Below are 26,944 nucleotides of genomic sequence, written 5' to 3' on the forward strand. Positions count from 1 at the left end.
GGTAGGTTTTTGACAGACAAGGGAATTAAGGGTTACGGGGAGAAAGCAGAAAAGTGGAACTGAGCCACTTCAGATCAGCCATGATCTAACTGAATGGCGGGGCAGGCTCGAAGGGCTAGATGGCCTACTCCTGCTCCTATTTCTTATGTTCTTATGTGCCTCGTACATCTCTTTTCAACCTTGCCCCACGCACCTTAAACCTATGTTCCCTAGTAGTTGACTCTTCCACCCTGGGAAAAAGCTTCTGACGATCCACTCTGTCCATGCCTCTCATAATCTTGTAGGCTTTTATCAGGTCGCCCTTCAACCTTTGTCATTTCAGTGAGAACAAAACAAGTTTCTCCAACCTCTCCTCATACCTAATGCCCTCCATAGCATTTGATTGGTTTTATTATTGTCACATGAATTAATATACAGTGAAAAGTATTGTTTCTTGCGTGCTATAGAGACAAAGCATGCCGTTCATAGACAGAGAAATGAGAGAGTGCAGAATGTAGTATTACAGTCATAGGGTCAGAGAAAGATCAACTTAATGCAAGGCAGGCCCATTCAAAAATCTGACGACAGCAAGGAAGAAGCTGTTCTCGAGTTGAGTGGTACGTGACCTCAAACTTTTGTATCTTTTTCCTGACGGAAGAAAGTGGAAGAGAGAATGTCCAGGAGCGTGGGGTCCTTGATTATGCTGGCTGCTTTGCTGCGGCAGCAGGAAGCGTAGACAGAGTCAATGGATGGAAGGCTGGTTTGCGTGATGGATTGGGCTATATTTGCAATCTTTTGTAGTTTCTTGTGGTCTTGGGCAGGGCAGGAGCCATACCAAGCTGCGATACAACCAGAAAGAATGCTTTCTATGGTGCATTGGTAAAAGTCAGTGAGAGTCATAGCTGATATGCCAAATTGCCTGCGTCTTTTGAGAAAGTACAGACGTTGGGGGGCTTTCTTAACTATAGTGTCAGCACGGGGAGACCAAGACAGGTTGTTAGTGATCTGGGCACCTAAAAATTTGAAGTTCTCAAACCTTTCTACTTCATTCCCATTGATGTAGACGGGCACATGTTCTCCTCTGTGCTTCCTGAAGTCGATGACGATCTCCTTCGTTTTGTTGACAGTGAGGAAGAGATCATTGTCGCCGCACCAGTTCACCAGATTCTCTATCTCATTCCTGTACTGTCTCATCATTGTTTGAGATCTGTCTCATTACAGTGGTGTTGTCAACAAACTCAAAAATTGATTGGAAGGAAATTTGGCTACAGTCATAGGTGTATAAAGAGTATTGTAAGGGGTTGACAACATAGCCTTTTGGGGTGCTGGTGTTGAGAATGATTGTGGAGAAGGTGTTGTTGCCTCTCCTTATTGACTGTGGTCTCCGAGTTAGGAAGTTCAGGGTCCAGTTGCAGACGGAGGAGACCATTTGCCCCAACACACCTTCAATGTCTTTCAAAAAGCACTATCCATTTAATAGTATTTCCCTATCCCATTTTCCAAATATTTATCCATTTCCATCTTTAAAGCGGTTTTCAGTATCCTTCTACCACCGTGTCTGGAATGATGCTCGATGTATTAATACTCCAGTGGTAAATGGGATGGACAATGATGCAGGAGAAACAGAAATGACACAACAAAAGTAGAGAAGGGGAAAGAAGTAGATGAAGCACTCTGCTCTCTTAAGAATGGCAGCTAATGGAAAGGCAGCATCCAGCTGTGTACAAGTAATTCAGGCCCAAGGAGAAGCAGGAAGAACATTGAAAATGGCAAAAGGCAGGGAATTATGGGCCGGTTAGTTTAACGTCTGTTGTAGGTAAAATGTTAGAATCCGTCATCAAGGAGGAAATAGCGAGGCATCTTGAGGGGAATTGCTTGATAGAGCAGACGCAGCACGGTTTCGTTAAAGGGAAGTCGTGTCTGACAAATTTACTGGAGTTCTATGAGGATGTGTCTAGGGCGGTGGATAGAGGAGAGCCGGTGGATGTGGTCTTTCTTGATCTTCAGAAGGCGTTTGACAAGGTACCTCACAAGAGGTTATTGCAGAAGGTCAGGGGACATGAAGTTGGGGGTAGGGTGTTAGCGTGGATAGGGGATTGGTTGTCAAATAGGAGGCAGAGAGTGGGGGTCAATGGGTGCTATTCGGATTGGCGGTTGGTGACTAGTGGAGTGCCCCAGGGGTCGGTGCTGGGGCCTCAGCTATTTACCATTTACATAGATGATCTAGAGGAGGGAACCGAGTGTATGGTGTCGAAATTTGCTGATGACACCAAGATTGGTGGAACGGCAAATTGTGCGGAGGGTGTGGAGAGTCTACAGAAGGATCTAGATAGGCTGGGCGAATGGGCCAGGAAATGGCAAATGGAATTTAATGTTGGCAAGTGTGAGGTGGTCCACTTTGGTAGGAATAATGGTAGGAAGGATTATTACTTACGTGGAGAAAAACTGCAGCAGGCGACGGTACAGAGGGACCTCGGGGTCCTTGTGCATGAGTCGCAAAAACCCAGCTTGCAGGTGCAGCAGGTGGTCAGGAAGGCGAATGGGATGCTGGCCTTCATAGCGAGGGGGATTGAATATCAAAGTAGGGAGGTCTTGCTGCGGCTGTATAGGGCATTGGTGAGGCCGCAGCTGGAGTACTGTGTGCAGTTTTGGGCGCCGTACTTACGCAAGGATATTTTGGCCTTGGAGGGAGTGCAGAGGAGGTTTACGAGGCTGATGCCGGAATTGAGGGGGTTGAGCTATGAGGAGAGGCTGAATAAACTAGGCTTGTACTCGTTAGAGTTTAGAAGAATGAGGGGAGATCTCATTGAGACGTATAAGATGATGAATGGGATGGATGGGATAGAGGTGGAGAGACTCTTCCCGCTCAGAAAGGACAGTAGGACTAGGGGGCACAGCCTCAAGATAAAGGGGGGACGGTTTAGAACGGAGTTGAGGAAGAACTTCTTCACTCAAAGGGTGGTGAATCTCTGGAATTCTCTGCCCGTTGAAGTGGTGGAGGCTACCTCGCTAAATATTTTTAAGACGCGGGTTGATGGGTTTTTGATGAGAGGGGATTAAGGGTTATGGGGAGAGGGCGGGAATCTGGAACTGAGCCACGGCAGATCAGCCATGATCTTACTGAATGGCGGGGCAGGCTCGAAGGGCTAGATGGCCTACTCCTGCTCCTATTTCTTATGTTCTTAAGATAAGAAGAGGGAAAGAAATACTGTTTAACTTCTAACCTCACCCAGGGACCTAAATAGGCCTATATACTAGCCGAGATGAAAGGGTCAATTGAGTAAACCGACTTGAGCTGGTCTTGCTGTACCTGGGCTTAGCTGGTCCCTCTCTGCAGAGCATACAAATTCAGACAGTACTCCGTGCGACTAGCACTGGAGTGTGACTTGGAACAGAAGTTTGATGAAAAGATGAAGTTCAGTGAGGAGGAGGGGAGGAAGGTACTCCCTTGCTCTTTCTAATTTTTTCAATCTGCAGGAATTGGGTTCTGCTCTACTACAGGGGAGGAGCTGTGCTGCTGGTGAGTATCTGGTGTATATCCCATAAGTGGTATTTTCCAAAGTTAAAATAGTACCGGAGTTTGTGACAAGATTATAAATATTTAAAATAGATACCTGAAATTAACTAAGTAATTAAACTTCATAAGTATGGCAGGGTAGGTGATGTGTCATGGTTGCAACATGTGGGAACTCATGGATTCCAAGGGCAAGCATGTCTACAATAAATGTCTGTGGCTCGAGGAGCTTTGGCTCAGAGTCACTGTTGTGGACAGTGATACATCAGGGAGGGTGACAGTCACCTGGACACTTGCTGCAGGAGGCAGTCACACTCCTTAGGATGGAATCTTCTGACTTTACAAGCGGTCAGGAACAGGAAGGAATGACTGCAGCTGAGGCAGGAGTGTCAATCTCTGCAATTGCCCAACAGGTCTGAGGTTTCTTTCAGCTTGTTTGGATGAGCATGGGGTCTGCAAAGTGGAAGAGCTAGCTGACCATAGCACTGTGGTACAGAATGTCATTCAAGAGGGGGGAAGCACACAAGAATGCAGTGGTAGTAGGGGCCAGTATAGTGAGGGGATTGACACTGTTCTCTATAATAGAGTGAAAGTCCAGATGGCTGTGTTGCTTATTTGGTGCCAGGGCTCAGGACATTTGCTCTGGGTTGGAGAGGAACCTACAGTAGGAGGAGGAGGGTCCAGTGGTCATGGCCTATTGAGGTACCAAAGGCAGGACAAGAATGCAGGTTTTGAAAGTCAGCATGAGGATCTAGGCACCAAGTTAAGAAGCAGAATCTCAGGTAATAATTTCTGAATTATTACTTGAGCCACAAATTGGCACAGGACAAATAAGATTAGAGACATGAATGCATGGCTCAAAAACTAGTGTGGGAAAAGTGAGTTCCGGTTCATGGGCACTGGCATCAGTACTGGGGAAAGTGGGACTGTACCACTGGGATAGTCTACAGCAGAGTGCTGCAGCTGATGTTCTAGAGAGTCACACCAGAACTAGGGAAATAGAGAGTTTTAAACTAAATAATGGAGACAAAACATCAAATTTGGGCAGATGTGATACACCAAAGAGTAGGGACGAGAGATAGGTACTAATATGAGAAACGATAAACAGATCATGGCAATGCAGGGCTCTAAGGTGCAGACAGACATTGGTGTCCTCGTGCTTGAATCACAAAAGGCTTGGTTGCAGGTATAGTAAGTAATTAGGAAAGTTAATAGAATATCATTTATTGTGAGGAGAATTGATTACAGAAGTGTTTGGGGGGGGGGGTGGTTATACTTCTGATGTACTGGGCACCAGTGAGACTATGTCTGGAATACTATGTGTCGTATTGGTCTCCTTATTAAAGGAAAGATGTAAGTAGTTCTGAAGTTTACTAGACTAATACAGGAATGGGTGGGTTGCCTTTTGAGGAAAAGTTGGAAAGTTTATGCTTGTATCCACTAGACTCTAGAACAGTAAGAAGCGGCTTGATCAAAATCTTTATGATCCTGAGGGGCATTGACAAGGTGAATGTGGAGAGTATGTTCCTCTTGTGCAGAATCTAAAATGAAGGGTCGTTGTTCAAAAAAAAGGGGTTTGTTCATATAAGAAAGAGATGAGAAGAACTTTTTGCTGTCAGAGGGTTGGGAGTTTCTGGAACTCTCTTCCTGAAAAGGCAGTCGAAGCAGAGTATTTGAATATTTTTAAGGTAGAACTCGAGTCCTGATGAACAGAGGGGTGGCTGAAGGATTTTCAGAGGGAGGCAGGAATGTAAGATTGAAGTTACAGTCAGGTCAGCCATCAGTGTATTAAATAGTGGAGGAGGCTCAAGCTGCTGGGTGGCTTATTCCTGCTCTTAATTCATATACAAGAAAGAAAAAGAAAATGTACGGCAGAGTTGGAAAAGTATTCAAGAGCAGCACCCAGTGTGCCAATGTGTAAACTGTGAAGGTAACATTGCAAATTTGAACGAGAAACACAGAATTAGTTAATATGGTAAATACTGACTCATAAGTAATATTTGAAAGCAAGCAAGATTTTGGACAAAAAGTAAGCAGCCAACATTTACATGCAAATGCACACACACACTCAATATAATTTTATTCTATTTTCGCACTGCTTCCCATCCACAGGTAAGAACAGTGATGAACGCTCAGGACAATGTTATTTGCCAGAAAGTCTTCCTCTGCTGGCTTAATGAATACATCACCGACTGCAGTAGTGAGTTCTGAATGCCAGGGAGCTCTCAGACTCAATTTAATTTATGTTGAGTTAGCTTCAACAACACTGGACTCAGTAGAGATGGAAAAAGGTGAGGCAGGAGGAAATATCCATCCATACTTTCTCTTTCTTATATGAACAAACCCCTTTTTTTTGAACAACGACCCTTCATTTTAGATTCTGCACAAGAGGAACATACTCTCCACGTTCACCTTGTCAATGCCCCTCAGGATCGTAAAGATTTTGATCAAGCCGTTCTTACTCTTCTCGACTCTAGTGCATACAAACATAAACTTTCCAACCTTTCCTCAAAAGGCAACCCACCCATTCTCGTATTAATCTAGTAAACTTCAGAACTGCTTACATCTTCCCTTAAATAAAGAGACTAATACTACACATAGTATTCCAGACATAGTCTCACCGGTGCCCAGCACAACCAAAAGAGATGGGGGAGATACTAAATGTTTTTTTTGCATCCGTATTTACTGAGGAAACGGGCATGGAGTCTATGGAAATAGGGCAAACAGGTAGGGAGGTCATGGAACCTTTACATATTAAGAGGAGGTGGTGCTGGCTGTCTTGAGGCAAATCAGAGTGGATAAATCGCCAGGACCGCACAGGGTATTCCCACAGACCTTGAGGGAGGCTAGTAGTGAACTTGTAGGGGCCCTGGTTTACATATTTAAAATGTCAGTATGCATGGGGGAGGTGCCGGATGATTGGAGGGTGGCTCATGTTGTTTCGTTGTTTAAAAAAGGTTCCAAAAGAAATCCGGGAAATTATAGGCCAGTAAGTTTGACGTCTGTGGTGGGCAAGTTATTGGAAGGTGTGATAAGGGATAGGATCTACAAATATTTGGATAGACAGAGACTTATTAGGGAGAGTCAACATGGCTTTGTGCATGGTAGGTCATGTTTGACCAATCTATTAGAGTTTTTTGAGGAGGTTACCAGGAAAGTGGATGAAGGGAAGGCGGCGGACGTTGTCCACCTGGATTTTAGCAAGGCCTTTGACAAGGTCCCTCATGGGAGGTTAGTTAGGAAGATTCAGTCGCTAGATATACATGGGGAGGTAGTAAATTGGATTAGACACTGGCTCATTGGAAGAAGCCAGAGAGTGGTTGTGGAGGATTGCTTCTCTGAGTGGTGGTCTGTGACTAGTGGTGTGCCACAGGGATCGCTGTTGGGTCCATTGTTGTTTGTCATCTCTATCAACATTCTGGATGATAATGTGGTAAATTGGATCAGCAAATTTGCTGATGATACAAAGATTGGAGGTGTAGTGGACAGTGAGGAAGGTTTTCAAAGCGTGCAGAGGGATTTGGACCAACTAAAAAAATGGGCTGAAAAATGGCAAATGGAATTTAACGCAGACAAGTGTGAGGTATTGCACTTTAGAAGGACAAACCAAAGTAGAACGTGCAAGGTAAATGCTAGGACCCTGAAGAGTGCAGTTGAACAGGGGGTTCTAGGAATACAGGTACAGAATTCCCTAAATGTGACGTCACAGGTGGATAGGGTCGTAAAGAGTGCTATTGGTATATTGGCCTTTATAAATCTGAGTATCGAGTATAAAAGTTGGCGTGTTATGGTAAGGTTATATAAGGCATTGGTGAGGCCGAATTTAGAGTGTTGTGTACAGTTTTGGTCACCTAGTTACAGGAAGGATGTAAATAAGGTTGAAAGAGTGCAAAGAAGGTCCATGAGGATGTTGCTGGGACTTGAGAAGCTGAGTTACAGAGGGAGATTGAATAGGTTGGGACTTTATTCCCTGGAACGTAGAAGAATGAGGGGAGATTTGATAGAGGTGTATAAGATCTTGATGGGTATAGATAGAGTGAATGCAAGCAGGCTTTTTCCACAGAGGCTGGGGGAGAAAAAAACCAGAGGGCATGGGTTAAGGGTGAAAGGAGAAAAGTTTAAGGGAATATTAGCGCGCGGCGGGGGGGGGGGGCTTCATGCAGAGAGTGGTGGGAATGTGGAACGAGCTGCCGGATAAAGTGGTAAATGCGGGGTCACTTTTAACATTTAAGAAAAACTTGGACGGGTACATGGATGAGAGGGGTATGGAGGGATATGGTCCAAGTGCAGGTCAGTGGGACTAGGCAAAAAATGGTTCGGCACAGACAAGAAGAGCCAAAAGGCCTGTTTCTGAGCTGTAATTTTCGATGGCTTCTATGGTTTCTACAACAGAAGTATAACTCCCCAACTGCTATTTAATAACCCAAGCTGCAAGTGCAGTTGCCAGGTGAGAAAGAACTGAGTTCACTTATGCATCATCATGCAGCCTGCTGGCACTTGTTTTTCTTGCTCATACAAACAATGATTTTGGACGAATTACAAAAAGGTTGTCACCTGTGATCAAGTATGGGCCTTCATGGAAGGAGGGGAAAAAGTTGAAGGGAGCAAATGACTCAGTAAAAGTTTCACGCTATTAGTATGTCCACTAGTTCTGTCCATTTGATTCAAAACCATGGTGGCATACTGGTTAGCACTGCTATCTCTCAGCACGCTGGTTCTATTCCAGCCTTGGGTTACTGTGTGGAGTTTGCACATTCTCGCAGTGTCTGCATGGGTTCCCTCCAAATGCTCCTGTTTCTTCCCACAGTCCAAAGGTATGCAGGTTAGATGGACTGGCCATGCTAAATTGCCTCTTAGTGTTCCAAGATGTGTAGATCAGGGGGATTAGTGGGGTAAATGCATGGGGTTAAAGGAATAGAGTGGAGGTGGGCCTGGTTCAGATGCTCTGTTAGAGAGTCAGTGCAAACTTGAGGGCCTACTGCACTGTCGGAATTCTATGACCGCTGTGAGATGATGTGTTTAAAATATTCCCAGTTAAAAATAAAAATCCTCTTTACCTGGTACAATGTTTTCTGCATTTTCTGCACCCGGAATCATATGTTCCTAGGCCAAAGCACAACATTATGATTCTCAGCTGTGAAGCAGTATGCAAATTTAAATTATAACAAGTAAAATGCAAGAAGATAATTCAGCAATATCATCAAATTAATATCATCAAATCACTCTCACACCTGATCACCGCTTCCCCAAGGATAATGATGAGGATGTGTGTTGATCTGTAAAATAGAACACAGTTAATTACAAAAACATTCATTTTCATGGGCAGAAACCAAGTATTTTATGATGACACAAATATTGTCATTTTTCAATTTTGGATTTTGGAGCGTGGGCAACTAAAAGTTTAAAATTTGCATACCCTCAATAGTGCAATTACAAAGTTTTGCCCAAGCATGGCCATTCGTGAAGCGGGCATTTAAATGATATAAAATTGATATTCAGTACCCTCTATACTCAATCTTCTGCCTTTTCATTTCCCAATGAGCAAGGTGTGCCAAGAACGTTGAAGCTAAAATCTTGTCCATCATTTCAGTTCAATAACAGTCATAATTTTCAAAGTTTTCTTTACATTTTTATTATAACTTTACGAATACCAGAAGCATTTGATATTTCTCCAAAACTGAAGCATTATACATCTTTCAAAAGAATAATATGGAGTGAACATATGCTATGCTTGTTTCTCTTCCAGCTTTTCTTTCTTTCCTGGAAGCAAAGGTTTATATTGCATGCCGTTTCAAACATCACAGCAACTCTGCAGCAAGGTTCATTTTTCATAACAGCCGAGATGATGAGAGGGATAGAGTTGGCCTCAAAGGTAAGCCTAGTCTTGTCCTAAATCAATACCTGTGAAATGAGCAACAGGGTCTCTGACTAAGAGCAGGATTATGATCCTGCACTGATTTTTTTTTCTCGTCACTGGTTAAGGGCAACATCATTATTGTTAAAGATCTGCGCACAAACTTGCTGATTTTCCAGGTTCACACCAAATAAATACGCAAAAAATTTCTGCCTATTGGTACAGTTTTCCAGAACAATATGGTATTCAGTCATCAAGATAGTGGACCATGTTAGAGCTAGTATAGAGACTGTGGAAAATCAGTGAATGGGTCCAGTAAGGCTAAGAGAAGTAAAATACAGGGAGAGTGTACAAAATGACAGGATAGACGGTCTGAGGTGTGTTTGCTTTAACGCAATGAAGATGATAGGTAAGGCAGATGAACTTAAAGCTTGGATTACTACACGGAACTATGATGTGCAGCAATTACAGAGACTTGGATGAAAGAAGGGCAGGACTGGCAGCTTAGCATTCCAGGATTTAGATGCTTCAGGCAAGATAGAGAGGGTGACAAAAGAGATGGGGGTGTTGCTTTACTGATTAGGGAGAATGTCACAGCTATACAGAGGGAGTACACCTTGGTGGGATCATGCAGTGAGGCCATATGGATAGAACTAAGGAACAGGAGCAGTGAATTGCACTGTTGGAGTTGTACTACAGACCTCCCAACAGCCAGCGTGAAGTGGAGGAACTGATATGTCTGCAGGTTATGAGGATATGTGAAACAACAGGGTTGCTGTGATGGGCAATTTTAACTTCCCCAACATAGACTGAGATTTGGACAAGAATATTAAAGGCATGGTTAGTAAGTTTGCAGATGACACCAAGATTGGTGACACAGTGGACAGTGAAGAAGGTTATCTCAGATTGCAACAGGATCTTGATCAATTGGGCCAGTGGGCTGACGAATGGCAGATGGAGATTAATTCAGATAAATGTGAGGTGATGCATTTTGGTAGAGTGAACTGGGGCAGGACGTACGCAAGTAATGGCAGGGTGTTGGGAGAGCTACAGAACAAAGAGATCTAGGGGTACATGTTCGTAGCTCCTTGAAAGTGGAGTCACAGGTGGACAGAGTGGTGAAGAAAGCATTCAGCATGCTTGGTTGCATTGGTCAGAACGTTGACTAGAAGTTGGGACGTCTTGTTGAAGTTGTACAAGACATTGGTAAGGGCACACTTGGAATACTGTGTACAGTTCTGGTCACCCTATTATAGAAAGGATGTTATTAAACTAGAAAGAGGGGAGAAAAGATTTACTAGGATGCTACCGGGACTTGATGGTTTGAGTCATAAGGAGAAACTGGATAGACTGGGACTTTTTCCTCTGGAGTGTAGGAGTCTGAGAGGTGATCTTATAGAGGTCTATAAAATAATGAGGGGCATAGGTCAGCTAGACAGTCAATATCTTTTCCCAAAGGTAGGGGAGTCTAAAACTCGAGGGCAATAGTTTAAGGTGAGAGCGGAGAGGTACAAAAGGGTCCAGAGGGGCAATTTTTCACACAGAGGGTGCAGAGTATCTGGGACAAGCTGTCAGAGATAGTAGTAGAGGCGGGAACAATTTTGTCTTTTATAAAGCACTTAGACAGTCACATGAAGGGTTTTGAATTTATGGGGCATTAGCACCAGAATTGGGGCAGCTGAGACCTGTTCAGATGGGATGGTGTTAGTCTGAACCGTGCTGGGACCAGAGTCTTGGCGAATCGCCAAGGGGGGGGGGTGTGTGTGTGTGTGTGTGTGTGTGTGTGTGTGCGTGCGTGCAAGGGTAGGTGAAATTACAGTGTCTAAAGTAAAAGAGAGGGTACAGGTACGGGAAGAGGTCAAAGATGTCCCAATAATAAAGGGAGTAGGGAGTATGAGAAAGGTTGGTAGCGTTCCTTCAAATAGGGTCCAGATAAAGGCTGGGATAAAAACACTTTATCTGAATGCACGAAGCATTCGGAACAAAGCCAATGAGCTGGTGGCGCAGATCAGCACAAATGGATATGATCTGGTGGCCATTACGGAAACATGGTTGCAGGGTGACAGGGACTGGGAGCTGAATGTCCAGGGGTATCAAGTGTTTAGGAAGGATAGAAGGGAGGAAAAGGGGGGAGGGGTAGCTCTGCTGATTAAGGATAGTATCAGGGTGGTAGTAACGGAAGATATAGGCGCCAAAGAGCAGAACGTGGAATCGTTGTGGGTGGAGATAAGGAACAGCAAGGGGAGGAAGACGTTGGTGTGTGTGGTCTATAGGCCTCCAAATAATGACCTGGAGGTGGGGCGGGCTATAAACACACAAATAAATGATGTGTGCGGGAATGGAACGGCGATAATTATGGGGGATTTCAATCTACATATTGATTGGTCGACCCATGTTGGACGCGGTGGGCTTGAGGAAGAGTTCTTGGAATGCTGCCGGGATAGTTTCCTTGAACAGTGTGTGCTGGAGCCAACGAGGGAGCGAGCTATCTTAGGTATGGTGTTATGTAATGAGGCAGGTAGAATTAGGGACCTTGTTGTGAGGGATCCTCTTGGGAAGAGTGATCATTGTATGGTGGAGTTTTTGATGCAGATGGAGGATGAGAAAGTAGGATCCTGGACCTGTGTACTCTGTTTGAACAGAGGGGAGTACGATAGGATGAGAGAGGAATTGGCGAATGTAGATTGGTGGCGCAGATTGGTCGGTAGGACTGCTGAGGAACAGTGGAGGATCTTTAAGGAGATCTTTCTTGGTGCTCAGCAGAAATTTATTCTGATGATAAAGAAGGATCGTAGGAGAAGGGATAATCAGCCGTGGTTAACGAAGGAGATAGAGTATTAAATTAAAAGCTGATGCGTCTAGAGTGGCTAAAAGTGGTGGGCGAATAGAGAATTGGGAGAGGTTTAAAAATCAACAAAGAACGACGAAGAAGTTGATAAAGAAAGGAAGGATAGACTATGAAGCTAAACTAGCGCTAAATATAAAAAAGAATAGTAAGAGTTTTTACAAATATATGAAGAGGAGGAGGCTGGCTAGGGTGAATGTTGGACCCTTAGAGGATGAGAGGGGGGATTTAGTGGGGGGGGATGAGGAAATGGCTGAGGCCTTAAATAAGTTTTTTGCTTCGGTCTTCACGGAGGAGGACTCAAATAGTTTGCCGGGTATTAACGATAGAAGGATGGTAGGAGTTGAGGGCCTGAATGAGATCATTGTCACTAGAGAGGTAGTGCTTGACAGACTAGTGGGACTGATGGTGGACAAGTCCCCAGGACCGGATGGACTGCATCCCAGGGTTCTGAAGGAAATGGCGGAGGTGATAGTGGATGCCTTAGTGATTATTTTCCAAACCTCGCTGGATTCCGGGGAAGTGCCGGAAGATTGGAAAACGGCTAATGTTACGCCGCTGTTTAAAAAGGGTAGCAGGCAAAAGGCAGGGAATTATAGGCCGGTTAGTTTAATGTCTGTTGTAGGAAAAATGCTTGAATCCGTCATTAAAGAAGAAATAGCGAGTCATCTTGAGAAGAATTGTTTGATAGGGCAGACGCAGCAGGGATTCGTTAAAGGGAAATTGCGTCTGACGAATTTATTGGAATTCTATGAGGATGTGTCTAGTCCGGTGGACGGAGGGGAGCCGGTGGATGTGGTGTTTCTCGATTTTCAAAAGGCGTTTGATAAGGTACCGCACAAAAGGTTGTTACAGAAGGTTAAGGGGCATGGAGTTGGGGGTAAGGTGTTAGCGTGGATAGAGGATTGGCTGTCAAATAGGAGGCAGAGAGTAGGTGTCAATGGGTGCTATTCGGATTGGCGGTTGGTGACTAGTGGAATGCCCCAGGGATCGGTGCTGGGGCCTCAGCTATTTACCATTTATATAGATGATCTGGAGGAGGGAGCTGAGTGTAGGGTGTTGAAATTTGCTGATGACACAAAGATAAGTGGAAAAGCAAATTGTGCAGAGGGTGTAGAAAGTCTGCAGAGGGATCTAGATAGACGGAGCGAGTGGACGAGGACCTGGCAGATGGAATACAATGTTGGCAAGTGTGAGGTAATCCACTTTGGCAGGAATAATAGTAGGAGGGACGACTACTTAAAGGGCGAAAAGCTGCAGCATGCTACGGTGCAGAGGGACCTAGGGGTCCTTCTGCATGAGTCGCAAAAACCCAGCCTACAGGTGCAGCAGGTGATCAGGAAGGCAAATGAGATGCTGGCCTTCACAGCGAGGGGGATTGAATATAAAAGTAGGGAGATCTTGCTGCAACTGTACAGGGCACTGGTGAGGCCACAGCTGGAGTACCGTGTGCAGTTTTGATTGCCGCACTTGCGCAAGGATATTTTGGCCTTGGAGGGAGTGCAGAGGAGGTTCACTAGGCTGATACCGGAGTTGAGGGGGTTGAACTATGAAGAGAGGCTGAATAGACTGGGCTTGTACTCATTGGAGTTTAGAAGGATGAGGGGGGATCTTATTGAGACGTATAAGATGATGAAGGGGATGGAACGGAGTTGAGGAGGAACTTCTTCACTCAAAGGGTGGTGAATCTCTGGAATTCTCTGCCTGTTGAAGTGGTGGAGGCTACCTCGCTAAACATATTTAAGACGCGGGTAGATAGGTTTTTGGTAGGCGAGGGGATTAAGGGTTATGGGGAGAAAACGGGAAAGTGGAACTGAGCCACTTCAGATCAGCCATGACCTTACTGAATGGCGGGGCAGGCTCAAGGGGCTAGATGGTCTACTCCTGCTCCTATTTCTTATGTTCTTATGAGTAAGATGGGTATAGAGGGATATGGGCCAAATACATAAGCCATATACATAGATGATCTGGAGGAGGGGGCTGAGTGTAGGGAACAAAATTTGCTGATGACACGAAGATGAGTGGAAAAGCGAATTGCGTGGAGGACGCAGAAAGTCTGCAGACAGATCTGGATAGGCTGAGTGAGTGGGCGAGGAGCTGGTAGATGGAGTATAACATTAGCAAATGTGAGGTTATCCACTTTGGAAGAAATAGTAGTAGGATGGAATATTATTTAAATGGTGAAAAGTTGCAGCATGCTACTGTGCAGAGGGACCTGGGGGTCCTTTGCACGAATCGCAAAAACTCAGACTGCAGGTGCAGCGGGTGACCAAGAAGGTGAATGGAATGTTGGCCTTTATCGCAAGGGGGATAGAATATAAAAGCAGGGAGGTCTTGCTGCAACTGTACAAGGCACTGGTGGAGCCGCAACTGGACTGCAACTGTGCAGTTTTGGTCCCCTTATTTGCAAAAGGATATATTGGCCCTGGAAGGAATACAGAGAAGGTTCACCAGGCTGATACCGGAGATGAGGGGGTTAGCTTATGAGAAGAGATTAAATAGACTGGGCCTGTACTCGCTGGAGCTTAGAAAGCTGAGGGGGGATCTTATAGAGACTTACAACATAATGAAGGGGCTAGATAGGGTAAAGGTAGAGAGATTCTTCCAGCTTAGAAAGGAAACCAGAACTAGAGGGCACAGCCTCAAAATAAGCGGGGGCGGGGGGGAGTTTAGAACAGAGTTGAGGAGGAACTCCTTCACTCTCTGGAATTCTCTGCCCATTGAAGTGGTGGAGGCTACCTCGTTGAATATGTTTAAGTCACGGGTAGATAGATTTCTGATAGACAAGGGAATTAAGGGTTATGGGGAGCAGGCGGGAAAGTGGAACTGATCCACTCCAGATCAGCCATGATCTTACTGAATGGCGGGGCAGGCTCGGAGGGCTAGGTGGCCTTCTCCTGCTCCTATTTATGTTCTTAAATGCGGGCAATTGGGACTAGCCTAGGGTTTTAAGAAAAAATGGTGGACAGGTTGACCTGAAGAGCCTGTTTCCATGCTGCAAACCTCTATGACTGGGACTATACTCATTGGAATTTAGAAGAATGAGGGGGGATCTTATAGAAACATATAAGATTATGAAGGGAATATATAAGACAGAAGCAGGGAAGTTGTTTCCACTGGCAGGTGAAACTAGAACTAGGGGGTATAGCTTCAAAATAAGTGGAGCAGATTTAGGACTGAGCTGAGGAAGTTCTTCACCCAAGGGTTCTGAATCTGTGGAATTCCCTGTCCAGTGAAGCAGTTCAGACTCTCTCGTTGAATGTTTTTAATAAACATATTTTTGAACAGTAAAAGAATTAATGGCCCACTCCTGTTCTTGGTTCTTACGTTCTTATTATTTACCATGAGAAGGAACTAGAATCACAGAATTGCTACAGTGCAGGACGCAGCCATTTGGCCCATCGAGTCTGCATCAACTCTCCAAAGAGGCCCATTTCCCCATCATATCCTGGTATCCCGTGCATTTACCATAGCTAATCCGCGTAACCTGCAGACCTTGGGACACGATGGGGTAACTTAGCATGGCCAATCCATCCAACCTATACATATTTGGACTGTGGAAGGAAACTGGGAGAATGTGCAAACTCTACACAGGCTGTCGTCCAAGGCCGGAATTGAACCAGGGTCGCTGGCACCGAGGCAGCTGTGCCAACCACTGAACTAGACAAATTTAAATTTAATGCAAGCAAAACAAAAGCTGTGAGAGAAATGAGGGATATGGAAAACACCTCAGGAAGGATATTTTGACCTTGGAGTGGGTGCAGTGCAGATTCACTGGGGTGATACAAGGACTAAAAATTAAATTAGGTTCGGCCACAGCCAGAATTTTGTCAACAGTTCGGGCAGGACACAACTGATCTGGAGAGAATGCAGAGGAGACTTACAAGATCATTGCTAAGGTTTGAAAGCTGAAGCTATGCAGAGAACAAAGAACGAAGGAAAGTATAACACAGGGACAGGCCTTTCGGCCGTCCAGGCCTGTGCTGATCATGATGCCCTAAATAAAATAAAAAACCTTCTGTCCTTACTCGGCCCTGTATCCCTCTATTCCCTCCCTATTCATGTACTCAACCAGTTGCTAACGTGCCTGAACATAGAACGCCTACAGTGCAGAAAGAGGCCCTTCGGCCCATCGAGTCTGCACCGACCACAATCCCACCCAAGCTCTACCCCCATATCCCTACACATTTTACCTGCTAATCCCTCTAACCTATGCATCCCAGGACACTAAGGGGCAATTTTAACATGGCCAATCAACCTAACCCATGCATCTTTGGACTGTGGAAGGAAGCCGGAGGAAACCCACGCAGACACGAGGAGAATGTGCAAACTCCACACAGACGGTGACCCAAGCCGGGAATCGAACCCAGGTCCCTGGAGCTGTGAAGCAGCAGTGCTAACCACTGTGCTACCACGCCACCTGTGCCTGCTTCCACCACTTCCTCTGGCAGTGCATTCCAGATACCTACCACTGCGTGAAAAACTTACCTCTTACATCTCCCTTAAAATTTCCCCTCTTTCACCTTCAACCTGTGCCCCCTTGTAATTGACACTTCCATCCTTGGATAGCCTCTGACTATCCACCGTGTATGTCTCTCTTAATTTTGTAGACCTCTATTAGATCTTTCCTCATCCTCCATCTTTCCATTGAAAACAAACTAGCTTATTCAACATCTCCTCATAGTCAATATCTGAGACCAGGCAACATCCTAGTGAACCTTCTTTGCACTCTCTTCAAGGATTCTGGTAGTGTGATGACCAGAACTGCACACAATACTCCAAATGTGGCACAACCAAGGTTTTATATCACTGGAATTTCCCAACTCTTGTACTCAATGCCTCGGCTGATGAAGGAAAGCACACCATATGCTTTCTTAATCACCTTGGCCACCTGTGTTACCATTTTTAGGGAACTGTGGACCTGCACGCCTAGATCCCTCTGGATGTCCATGTTCCTAAGGGTTCTGCCATTTGCAGTATAATTCACACCTAAATCTGATCCTCCAAAATGCATCACCTCGCAGTTGTCCGGATTCAACTCCATCTGCCATTTCTGTGTCCAAGTCTCCAATCTATCTATATCCTATTGTATCCTCTGACAATCCCCAGCACTATCAGCAACTCCACCAACTTTCGTGTCATCAACAAACTTACTAATCAGACACCCGTATTTTCCTCTAGGTCATTTATATATACTACAAAAACAGAGTTCTCAATCGTGGCCCCCATGGAACACCATTAGCTACAGATCTCCATTCTGAGAAACACCCTTCCACTGCTACTCTCTGTCTCCTACAGCTAAGCCAGTTCTGTATCCATTCAACTAGCCCACCCCAAAGCCCATGCAACTCAGAGATCCTGAGTACGAACAACCTTGGGCACTCTTAGTCGACTTGAGTACAAACTGCACTAGACACCATGCATATTCCTTTCCGAGGTCTTTAATGATTTGAGCACAAGGAGAATCGCCTTTCAGTTCTCCTGCAAGTGTTTCTGAAGTTACAGAAAAACTAGCAATTTTAGTCAATTACAGCAAACAGAAACAAGCAATTTATCTAATCCTTCATTTGCATACATATTCGCCAATTAAATCTTGGCTTTTTGCCCTTTCTCATTCGATGAAAAACTGACTTTTGCTAATCCTTCATTTGCACAGCGTATCCCCATTTTTGGCTTTGGTATTTGTTATGAAAAAATCCGGTCTTGCTCACCCTCTGGTGAAGGCCAAAAAGCAGAATGTTATGGAGTTTATGCAGATGCTGCAATAGCAGACACTAACTCCTTTGAAGGTCTGCAAGCTGATAAACGTTTTAAAAAATTATACACAGAAGGCATGCAACTTTAATTTGAACATTTTAGCTTCTGCGCAATTTAGCTTCCAAACTACAAAACTTCAATCTGAGCATTTAACATCCACAGTACCAGTCTGCCGTATGGGACCTTGTCAAACACCTTGCTAAAGTCTATGTAGATTACATCTATATCCTTCCCTCATCAATTATCTTTGTCACCTCTTCAAAAAACTCAATCAAGTTGGCGAGACATGACCTTTAACTATTAACTATTCCAAATATTCTGTCTCTCAGTATCTTCTCCAAAAGCTTCCCTACCACTGACATCAGGCTCACTGGCCTTTGATAGGCTAGGGTAGTTTTCCTGAATGACATGATGAAGGTGCACCAAATTATGGCGGGCCAGGACAGGAAGTACTAATTTCCCCTAGCTGAGGGTTCAATCACCGGGGGGCATAGATTTAAGGTGATTGGTAGAAGGATTAGATTTCTTTTTTGGCCAGCGCAGACACAAAGAGCTGAATGGTCTCTTCCTGCACCGCAACTTTTCTGTGGTTCTCTGGTTGCATGAACTAAGCTTAAATTTCCTTGAACACAGAAGATTAAGGGTGATGTAATTGAAGTGTTTACGTTCAAAGTGGATTGATAACAGTAGGTAGAAAGTATTCCCTCCCCACTTCAGGAAGTACTTCTTCACACAACGTGTAGTGGAAATCTGGAAAACTGCCCTGCAAAAAGTTGTTGCAGGTAATAAGTCAACTGATATGGAGTTAAGATACAGAAGTTATGACCTCACTCAATGTCAGAACTGGCTTAAGCAGTTGAATGGTATCCTCCTGTTTCTACACCGCAATTAAATATTGGTAGTTTGTTAATGTAAATTGTATGTAACTACTTAGTGAATTTAAGCATTTAAGCTTTTATTCAATTCTAATTAATAAGGAAATTGTGCCTTGTTCTTGTGCGAAAGCAATCCTTTTCATGTACAGTACAGTACATTAAATAAAGGCAATCGTCATTTACTAGTACCAATTTCTAAACTAGCTTTAGAAGAAAAACTGCCACTGGTGGCTGCTTATTTCTGTGCTGAAACTATTTTCTCCCACTCAAAACTGAGAAACATTAGCAAGTCATATGATAATATGGGGATGAAGCCTTGGGAAAATGAATATAGCAGGGACAAAGAAGAAAAATCACAAGCACACCTTTCTCCTTCCAATGCTGACTAATTATGGCTGTAATCTTTCCTCTCCAAAACACTCTTTGTCACAACAGATACCAATGGAGGGTTTCAGACAAAGCATTACACTTTGTTGTGGAACAGATTTCTTACCAAAATAAAACTTTACTTTTGTTTTAACACAGCAAATTCTAATACACCTCAGCCAATGCCAATATTTTCAATGGAACCATTTCCCCCTCCCTAAACAGAGTTAAGATTTCAAATTTTTAAAAGAATAAAGACTTACTGCATGACGTCCACATTCAATTGTAACCAGTTTGTGACATTTCTTATGGACCAGAAGCTTACAGTTGATACATTTATAGCCTTGACGACCTAGGCCCCAGATCCGATCAGTACAAAATGCACAGTGCGCACGCTGTGAGGAAGAGAGCAAGAAAATAAACTCAGTTAAATGTTTAATGTTCAGCACAAACAGAACACGTTGGTTACAGTAACTTTTTGTTAACACAGCAAATTTTACTACTCATACTCCAAAATAACTTCTAAACTGTGACCTTAATTATTGTGTATACTTTTTATAAGACTAGAAATTTAGGTCACTGTTTGGAACTTGGAAGTGAGAGGGAGTGAAATTTTACACATGTTCCTGTAACTGTTCCTGTTGGAAATGTAGCTAAACTAGGGAACACTCCAATCTACTTCTGGTCTAGGCCCATTCCCCTAACTATTCTAGACTCTCAAGTGCTTTTGATTCTTATTCTTCCTCTCTCCTCCTGGGAACAGTACTTATTCTAGACTCTCAAAGTGCCTGTGCTATTCTCAGTCTTCCTCTCTCCTCCCAGGAACTATCTTTCCTTCATTGTGTCCGTATAGTGGTGATAACATGTAGTGCAGCTGCTGTGCATTAAATTTAAAATTTCCTGGTCTCCTAAAACTCTGGTGACTCACTTTGTCCATTTATTGCGCAAGGGTTGTTGATTCTTGAGAAGAAAGTGAGAGTGTGGGGAGGCTTTTTCTACAAGTAGATATGATATAATCTATAAAGAATTTAATAAGATGTGTTGAACTGCAACCTTGTACAAGCCCAAACAAGGTCTTGAACACAGTCAGGATCAACCAATAAAGAATGATAGTAAAACTGTATTATGGAGAAAGCACTTAGATCAGGAAGTGCCCATTCCTGGGCAAGTCTGGATATTACTTTTTCAAACAATCTATTTACAGACTTCTCTATTAATGAACCACATAATCTTAGCTTGTGTGCACGCTGTTTAAATTCTAATTCTAATTATGACTATCTGCGATTGGTATTTATTGCTCCTGAATGCAACAGTTAATCGCATGCACAAAATGCACAGAAGGAACTTTAATCCAGGTTATATCTCAATTGTGAGTGTCTGATGATGAGTGTCACAAGTGGAAAGTGTTATGTTCCCTGGCACTGACCTTGATGAACACATTGAAAATAAAAGGTAACAGTTGTTCTCACTCTGTTGAATCTTTTGGCTTGGAAAGTGTGTCCATTTACACAGTACAGCTTTCTCCAGCGCCGAGCACCCCGTCTGTAAATGGACTCTGCAAAATGATGCAAAAACTGATAGAAAAATCTGGAGCCATGTTTACAGTCTACTCGCAAGGACAAATTAAGTTGTCTGATTATTAAATTTTATCCCAGGAAAGTGATATCATATTTTGAAATGCCAAAATATTCATCAGAATAAATTGTGTGGTCACAGGGCCAAACTGGTCCTATTTCAACACTCTTTCTCCACCTTTTCTCCTGCCTGAACCCATAACTCAATCGTCTAGTGTTAGTGTGTCAGGAAAACCAGGTGGAACTTGGACATTTCAGCCAAAGTCGAAAACAACTGACAAGCAACTTTAAAGGTTATGTCAAAGGTGTGGAAAAGGTAAATCCTGAGCTCTACTTCAGCAGGACAAAGGGGACCAATTCAAAATCGCAAAGTCCAAATTTGAAACAATGTAAGAAGTTATATAAGGAGCTGTTTACATTCAGAGTAGTCAAAACTTGGAATGGAATTCTCCACTACATTCTTGCAATCATTGAGGGTATAGATGGACATTATGGTAAGCGTAATGCAATCTTCCTGGATTAATAAATTCACATAGACTGAACACTCTTTGGCAACCAAAGTTTTAATAGTTACTGAAGCAAAATGTAATCAAATTTTTGGAGCTGAGTTGGGAACCCACAGAACTACAAACCAATCTGTTCAGAAGCCAAATGAGGTTATTGAGGCTCATAAACACAATTAATCAAAAATATGATAAAGCTTGGTCACATATATAGGTGAACTGTTATGAGTTTCATGAAAATCTATCAGCACACAGTTGTACCTGCGGATGAATAGTTAATAAACTTGTACAAAATTATTTCAGCTGCTGTATTAATGATTACATTTCATCTACTATATGACTGCGCCTGAAGTGTGAAAAAAGAAATGTCTTCAAAATCTGCTAAAGTTTGTGTTCTAATATTGGATAACTTTAACCAGAACATTTTGTTCTAAAAGAATATACAGATTAGAACAAAACATCAATATAGTGTGACAGAAGGTCTGTTGGGGAGACGTACATAATTATGCTCTGGAGGTAGACTAGCATCTGTCCACATTTTAAGAAATTTTTCAGCAAGTTCTTCAAATCAAGACTTCCCACAAATTTTTAATGCAGATAGAAATGAAATACAATTTGAAAGACTAACTGTTTTATGATATAAGTTATTAAAATGCATAGAACAATTTTCAGTTTAAGCTATAATAGTGATTCGGAACAATGTAGTTTGTCTTTACTATGCCTGGAAGATGGAGGAGGGAGAATCTAACCAGAGGTTCCCGCTTCTAATTGGTAACTACTGATTTATACTGAGAGAAGCCAGAATCAGATTTTGTTGTAGTGCCTCCCACAATTAAGTAATCTAGCAACATTGGCTGTGTGAGTCAGTGTATTTAGGAAGGGAGGCGGAGGAGGAAAAAAAAACAAATATCAACATAATTTAAAGGGTGAAAAATGTAATCAATATTCAATGGGATTTGGCTAATAATTGATTTCATGAATTAATGGCGCAAATATACACCAAAAGCAGTCAAATCACGAAGGAAAATAAGAAATACTTACTGTCTTCCCCAGGACAGGGCATCCCTGGTCGCTCTGGTATACAGGGAAACACTGTGAAGATGAAAATCCAATCAATATCAGAGACACATATCATGTTGATTAGGCATAAACTTTCAACCAAGCAGCCTAGTGTGATGTGATGGTTAAGGGGCCAATACACTACTCTACAAGGGAGTACAATTAAGTCTGTAACTTCTTTATCTGGCTAGCTTCTATATTTAATATTTAGGAGCTAAGCCCACTTCACTTTCAAGTTATACAAATAGCACACATCCTACTCTTAGATTTTGGAGGAGGGTGTAACACAGTAACTGAATTTTGGGGCTGTGATTCAGTATGTGCGAAACATACACAGCATGCAATGTGATGAAGCTGTGCAACAGATGGTGGTTGGGGGAGGGGGAACACAGGGAGAGGAGAATGCAAAACCTCCAATACTCATATGTGGCAATATCTTTAGCAAATTTGCAAAAGATTTCTTCTATTAACTGTCTGTAATGAAATCTAAAAGACGAGTCAAAATAAAATCCATGATTTTTCTAGAATTGCCAGATAAAATATCCAGAATCTTTGATATTATCCTGAAGGAGGTGGGGTGGGGGGGCACAGCTTCCAAAGGCCAAATTATCAAATGCAACATACAAAAAAAAGTGTTCATCAAATATGAGAAACCCAGGGTTTAATTTTTAACCTTTGTCACCTTGAGAGTAAATGACTAGCTGATTAACATGTTTTTTGCTGATTTGGCACATAACTGCAATCTGCAATTATGAATGCTTCTTAATTGTATTCCCCACACAGGAACTTGCTATTCTCAGTTGAAAAGCAAAATCTGAAGACTGACTCGTATGCTCGTATGCATCATTATTGACCAGTGGCAGCCTACACTACTGGAGCAAGTAGCTAGTAAAAGGGTTCACACAAAGAGGAAAATATACACAATTTAAAATTCCATAGCCAAGGGGGAATCTGACTGGATACTACTTGCTAGGATTGATCAATGCACTATCTTCCTGTAATGGGATATGTTCGACAGATCACTTGCAGTTATAGAGTACTTTTAAAGACAGAAACCATCCAAAGATGTTCCATTAAAATGATCATAAATCCTGATTGTTCATTACAGCAAATGAAGGCTGACATTGATTCATCCCTGGTTTATCAAATCTCTGTGGCAATGCCAAATCCAGGTGTCAGCAATCACACAGGACAGAAGATTACATTTTCTTGATTCTGTGGAACCACAGAACTTTACAGTAGAGAAAGAAGCCATTCATTCCATCATATCTGTGCAATCACTTTGCTAAAATTGCCCCATTCTTGCTCTACAGCTCTGTAATCTTGCATCAGTCTTGTCAGTTCACAGGTCATGAAGAGCACAACATAAATGCAAATCTGCTCTTTTCTTCCTTTCTCTACTTCCAATAATTAATGAGTAGAGGATTTTACCACGGGTATAAGGATTTTTAGTACAAATCTTAATGATGTGGCACAGAATAAAGCTCATTCTAAATAAGGGCATGTTCTATGCACAGTGAAAATTCCAAATTAAATCACAATGTATTTTCTAACATCAAATGCAAACAAACTCCTCAAAAATTATAGCTTTCTATTTGTACATAGTTTTTAAGCATTGTTAAGACATCTTGCACCACAAATGCCATTACTACTGTAAGGCCTTTAACAAGGTCCCTCAATGCAAACTGGTACAGAAGGTGAAGTTGCATGGGATCAGAGGTGAGCTGGCAAGATGGATAGAGAACTGGCTAAGTCATAGAAGACAAAGGATAGCAGTGGATAGCATTTCTGAATGCAGTGTTGTGACTAGTGGCGTTCCTCAGGGATAATTGCTGGGATCTTTGCCATTTATATATATATTTATACGATTTGGTGGAAAATATAACTGGTTTGATTAGTAAGTTTGCAGACGACACAAAGGTTAGTGGAATTGCGAATAGTGATGAGGACTGTCAGAGGATACAGCAGGATATAGAATGGTTGGAGACTTGGGCGGAGAGATGGCAATTGGAGGTTAACTTGGACAAATGTGAAGTAATGCATTTTGGAAGGTCTAATACAGATAGGAAATATTCAGTAAATGGCAGAACCCTTAAGAGTACTGAAAGGCAGAGGGATCTGGGGGTACACAGGTCACTGAAAGTGGCAATGCAGGTGGAGAAGGTAGTCGAGAAGGCATACGACATGCTTGACTTCTTTGGCCAGAGCACTGAGTTTAAAAATTGGTAAGTCATGTTGCAGCTTTATAAAACCTTAGTTAGGCCACACTTGAAATACAGTGTTCAATTCTGGTCACCAGGATGTTGCCTGGTATGGAGGGCTTTAGCTATGAAGAGAGGTTGGAGAAGCTTGGTTTGTTCTCACTGGAATGACAGAGGTTGAGATAGAAGTCTACAAGACTATGAGGGACATGGACAGAGTGGATGGTCAGAAGTTTTCTCCCCAGGGTGGGAGATTCAATTATTAGGCGGCATGGTTTAAGGGAGATGTACAAGGCAAGCTTTCTTACACAGAAGGCGCTAGGTGTCTGGAGCTTGTTGCCAAGGAGGAATTGAAAGCAGAAGCAATAGTGACTTTTAAGGAACGTCTTGACAAATACATGAATAGGATGGGAATAGAGGGATATGGTCCTCGGAAAGGTAGGGGGTTTTAGTTCAGATAGGCAGCATGGTCAGTGCAGGAATGGAGGGCCGAAGGGCCTGTTCCTGTGCTGTAATTTTCTTTGTTCCTTATTCCTCCCTCAAGCAGCCACCTGAGCCTGGCCCAGATCTTGCAATCATGCTAGCATATCTGATCCCAAGACAAGCTTCTGCCACATGTTCGCTCCACCATCAAGACTGTTTAACTCCACTCCCATATCATTGAACCAACTCTACTCCGCTTTTGCTGCTGTAATTCTTATTTCTATCTTTGTTACTTCTAGGGATCTCTCAACACCAGTTTGAAGTCCAACAGGTTTATCTGGAATCATGAGCTTTCGGAGCACTGTTCCTTCATCAGGACTCACATGATGAAACTGCAGCACTCTGAAAGCTCCAAATAAACTGGTTGGGTTTTAAACTGGTGTCGTGAGACTACTTACTGTGCCCACCCCAGTCCAATGCTGGTGTCTCCACATCACTTCTAGACTTCTCTGATGTTCTCCTGGCCATTCTTCCATCTTTCACTCTGTAATAAGCTTAGCCAACATTCTGCTGTCTAAATGGCACCTGATTTATTCATTGAATGACATTAGCTCCTGACCCAGCAATGCCTCAATTTTAAAATTCTCATCGTCAAATGTCTCCATGGCCTTGCCCTTCCCTAACTCTATAACCTTCTTCAGTCATACAATTCTGAAATATCTCTGTGCTCCTCCATTTTTGGTTTCTTATGCATTCCTATTTTAACCTCTCTACCAACGGTGGTTTTGCTTTCAGTTTCCCAGACCCTAAGCTCTGGAATTTCCTGTCTAACTCTCTATCTTCCTTCAAACCTACTTCTTTGACCAAGCTTTTGGTCAACTGCCCTGTTATTTGCTCTTGTGGCTCTGAATCAAATATTATTTTTTGCCATTCCTGTGAAGCACCTTGGAATAAACAAAGAGACAACAAAGAAAATTACAGTGCAGGAACAGGCCCTTCAAGCCTGCATTGACCATGTTGCCTAACTGAACTAAAGCCCCCTACACTTCCCGTCCTATTCGTGTATTTAGCCAGATGTCCGTTAAAACTCACTATCGTATCTGCTTCCACTACATCCCCCGGCAGTGAGTTCCAGGCACCCAACACCTTCTGTGTAAAAAAAACTTGCCGTGTACATCTCCTTTAAACTGTGTCCCTCGCACCTTAAACCTGTGCCCCCTAGTAATTGACTCTTTTACCCTGGGAAAAAGCTTCTGACTATCCACTCTGTCCATGCCCCTCATAATCATGTAGACTTCTGTCAGGTTGCCCTCAACCTCCATCATTCCAGTGAGAACAAACCAAGTTTCTCCAATCTCTCCTCAGCTAGTGCCCTCCATGACCATGCTACAGTGCCTCACTACAATTAAGGCATGATATAAATTTAAATTATTGTAGCAGTAAGACCCCTGAAATAATCTACTCCAAGACCCACACAAATATTCCTTTCTACTAAGAGATATGCACAAGTGGCATAATGATTTTAAATTCTGCTGACTTAAAAATCTGGGGATTTACACTGTTACCATCAGGTCTGACTTGTTACTGCAGGAAACCAAAATTTGGGCAAAGTTAATTTTGGAAAGAGACTGACCTACTGGTACTGATAGCATTATGGGGTGCACAAAGTAACAATTTCAAGCAGTATAAAAGTTGCTACCTCAGACTGGCACAAACACCAAGGATCTAATGCAACAAAATCTCCTCCAGCATTAGCAGAAATCTGCTCACGCGTGCTCTAACAAAGGCATGAACTATACGCATTCCGTGACCTTCTTGGCACTTCACACTTGTCCAGTTCACACACTAAGAGATAATCGTCAAATTAGCTGTGCAATGGAAGAGGAGTGTTTTGCCTCTGAAAAATAATAATTCTACCACCAAATTACCTGAGGACTTATTACCATTACTTTTCCAGATAGTCAAAAGGTCCATCCCCTGTTGGGTTTAGTAAA

The 26,944-nt window shown here is 43.0% G+C and overlaps 1 protein-coding gene across 1 annotated transcript in view; it reads right to left on the reverse strand.

Moving 5' to 3' along the window:
* prkci (protein kinase C, iota) overlaps positions 1-26,944 on the reverse strand; it is a 101,102-nt gene that overhangs the window by 38,107 nt on the left and 36,051 nt on the right. The window contains exons 4-8 of the mRNA XM_080186041.1: positions 22,309-22,359; positions 20,660-20,745; positions 19,454-19,585; positions 8,725-8,769; positions 8,551-8,596 (exon numbers count right to left, since the gene is read on the reverse strand). Coding sequence (XP_080042167.1) covers positions 8,551-8,596; positions 8,725-8,769; positions 19,454-19,585; positions 20,660-20,745; positions 22,309-22,359 — 360 coding nt within the window. The remainder of the gene's footprint in view (positions 1-8,550; positions 8,597-8,724; positions 8,770-19,453; positions 19,586-20,659; positions 20,746-22,308; positions 22,360-26,944) is intronic.

This window comes from Carcharhinus amblyrhynchos, chromosome 3, assembly GCF_965287045.1.
Source record: "Carcharhinus amblyrhynchos chromosome 3, sCarAmb.v2.hapA, whole genome shotgun sequence".
NCBI classification, from domain to species: domain Eukaryota; kingdom Metazoa; phylum Chordata; class Chondrichthyes; order Carcharhiniformes; family Carcharhinidae; genus Carcharhinus; species Carcharhinus amblyrhynchos.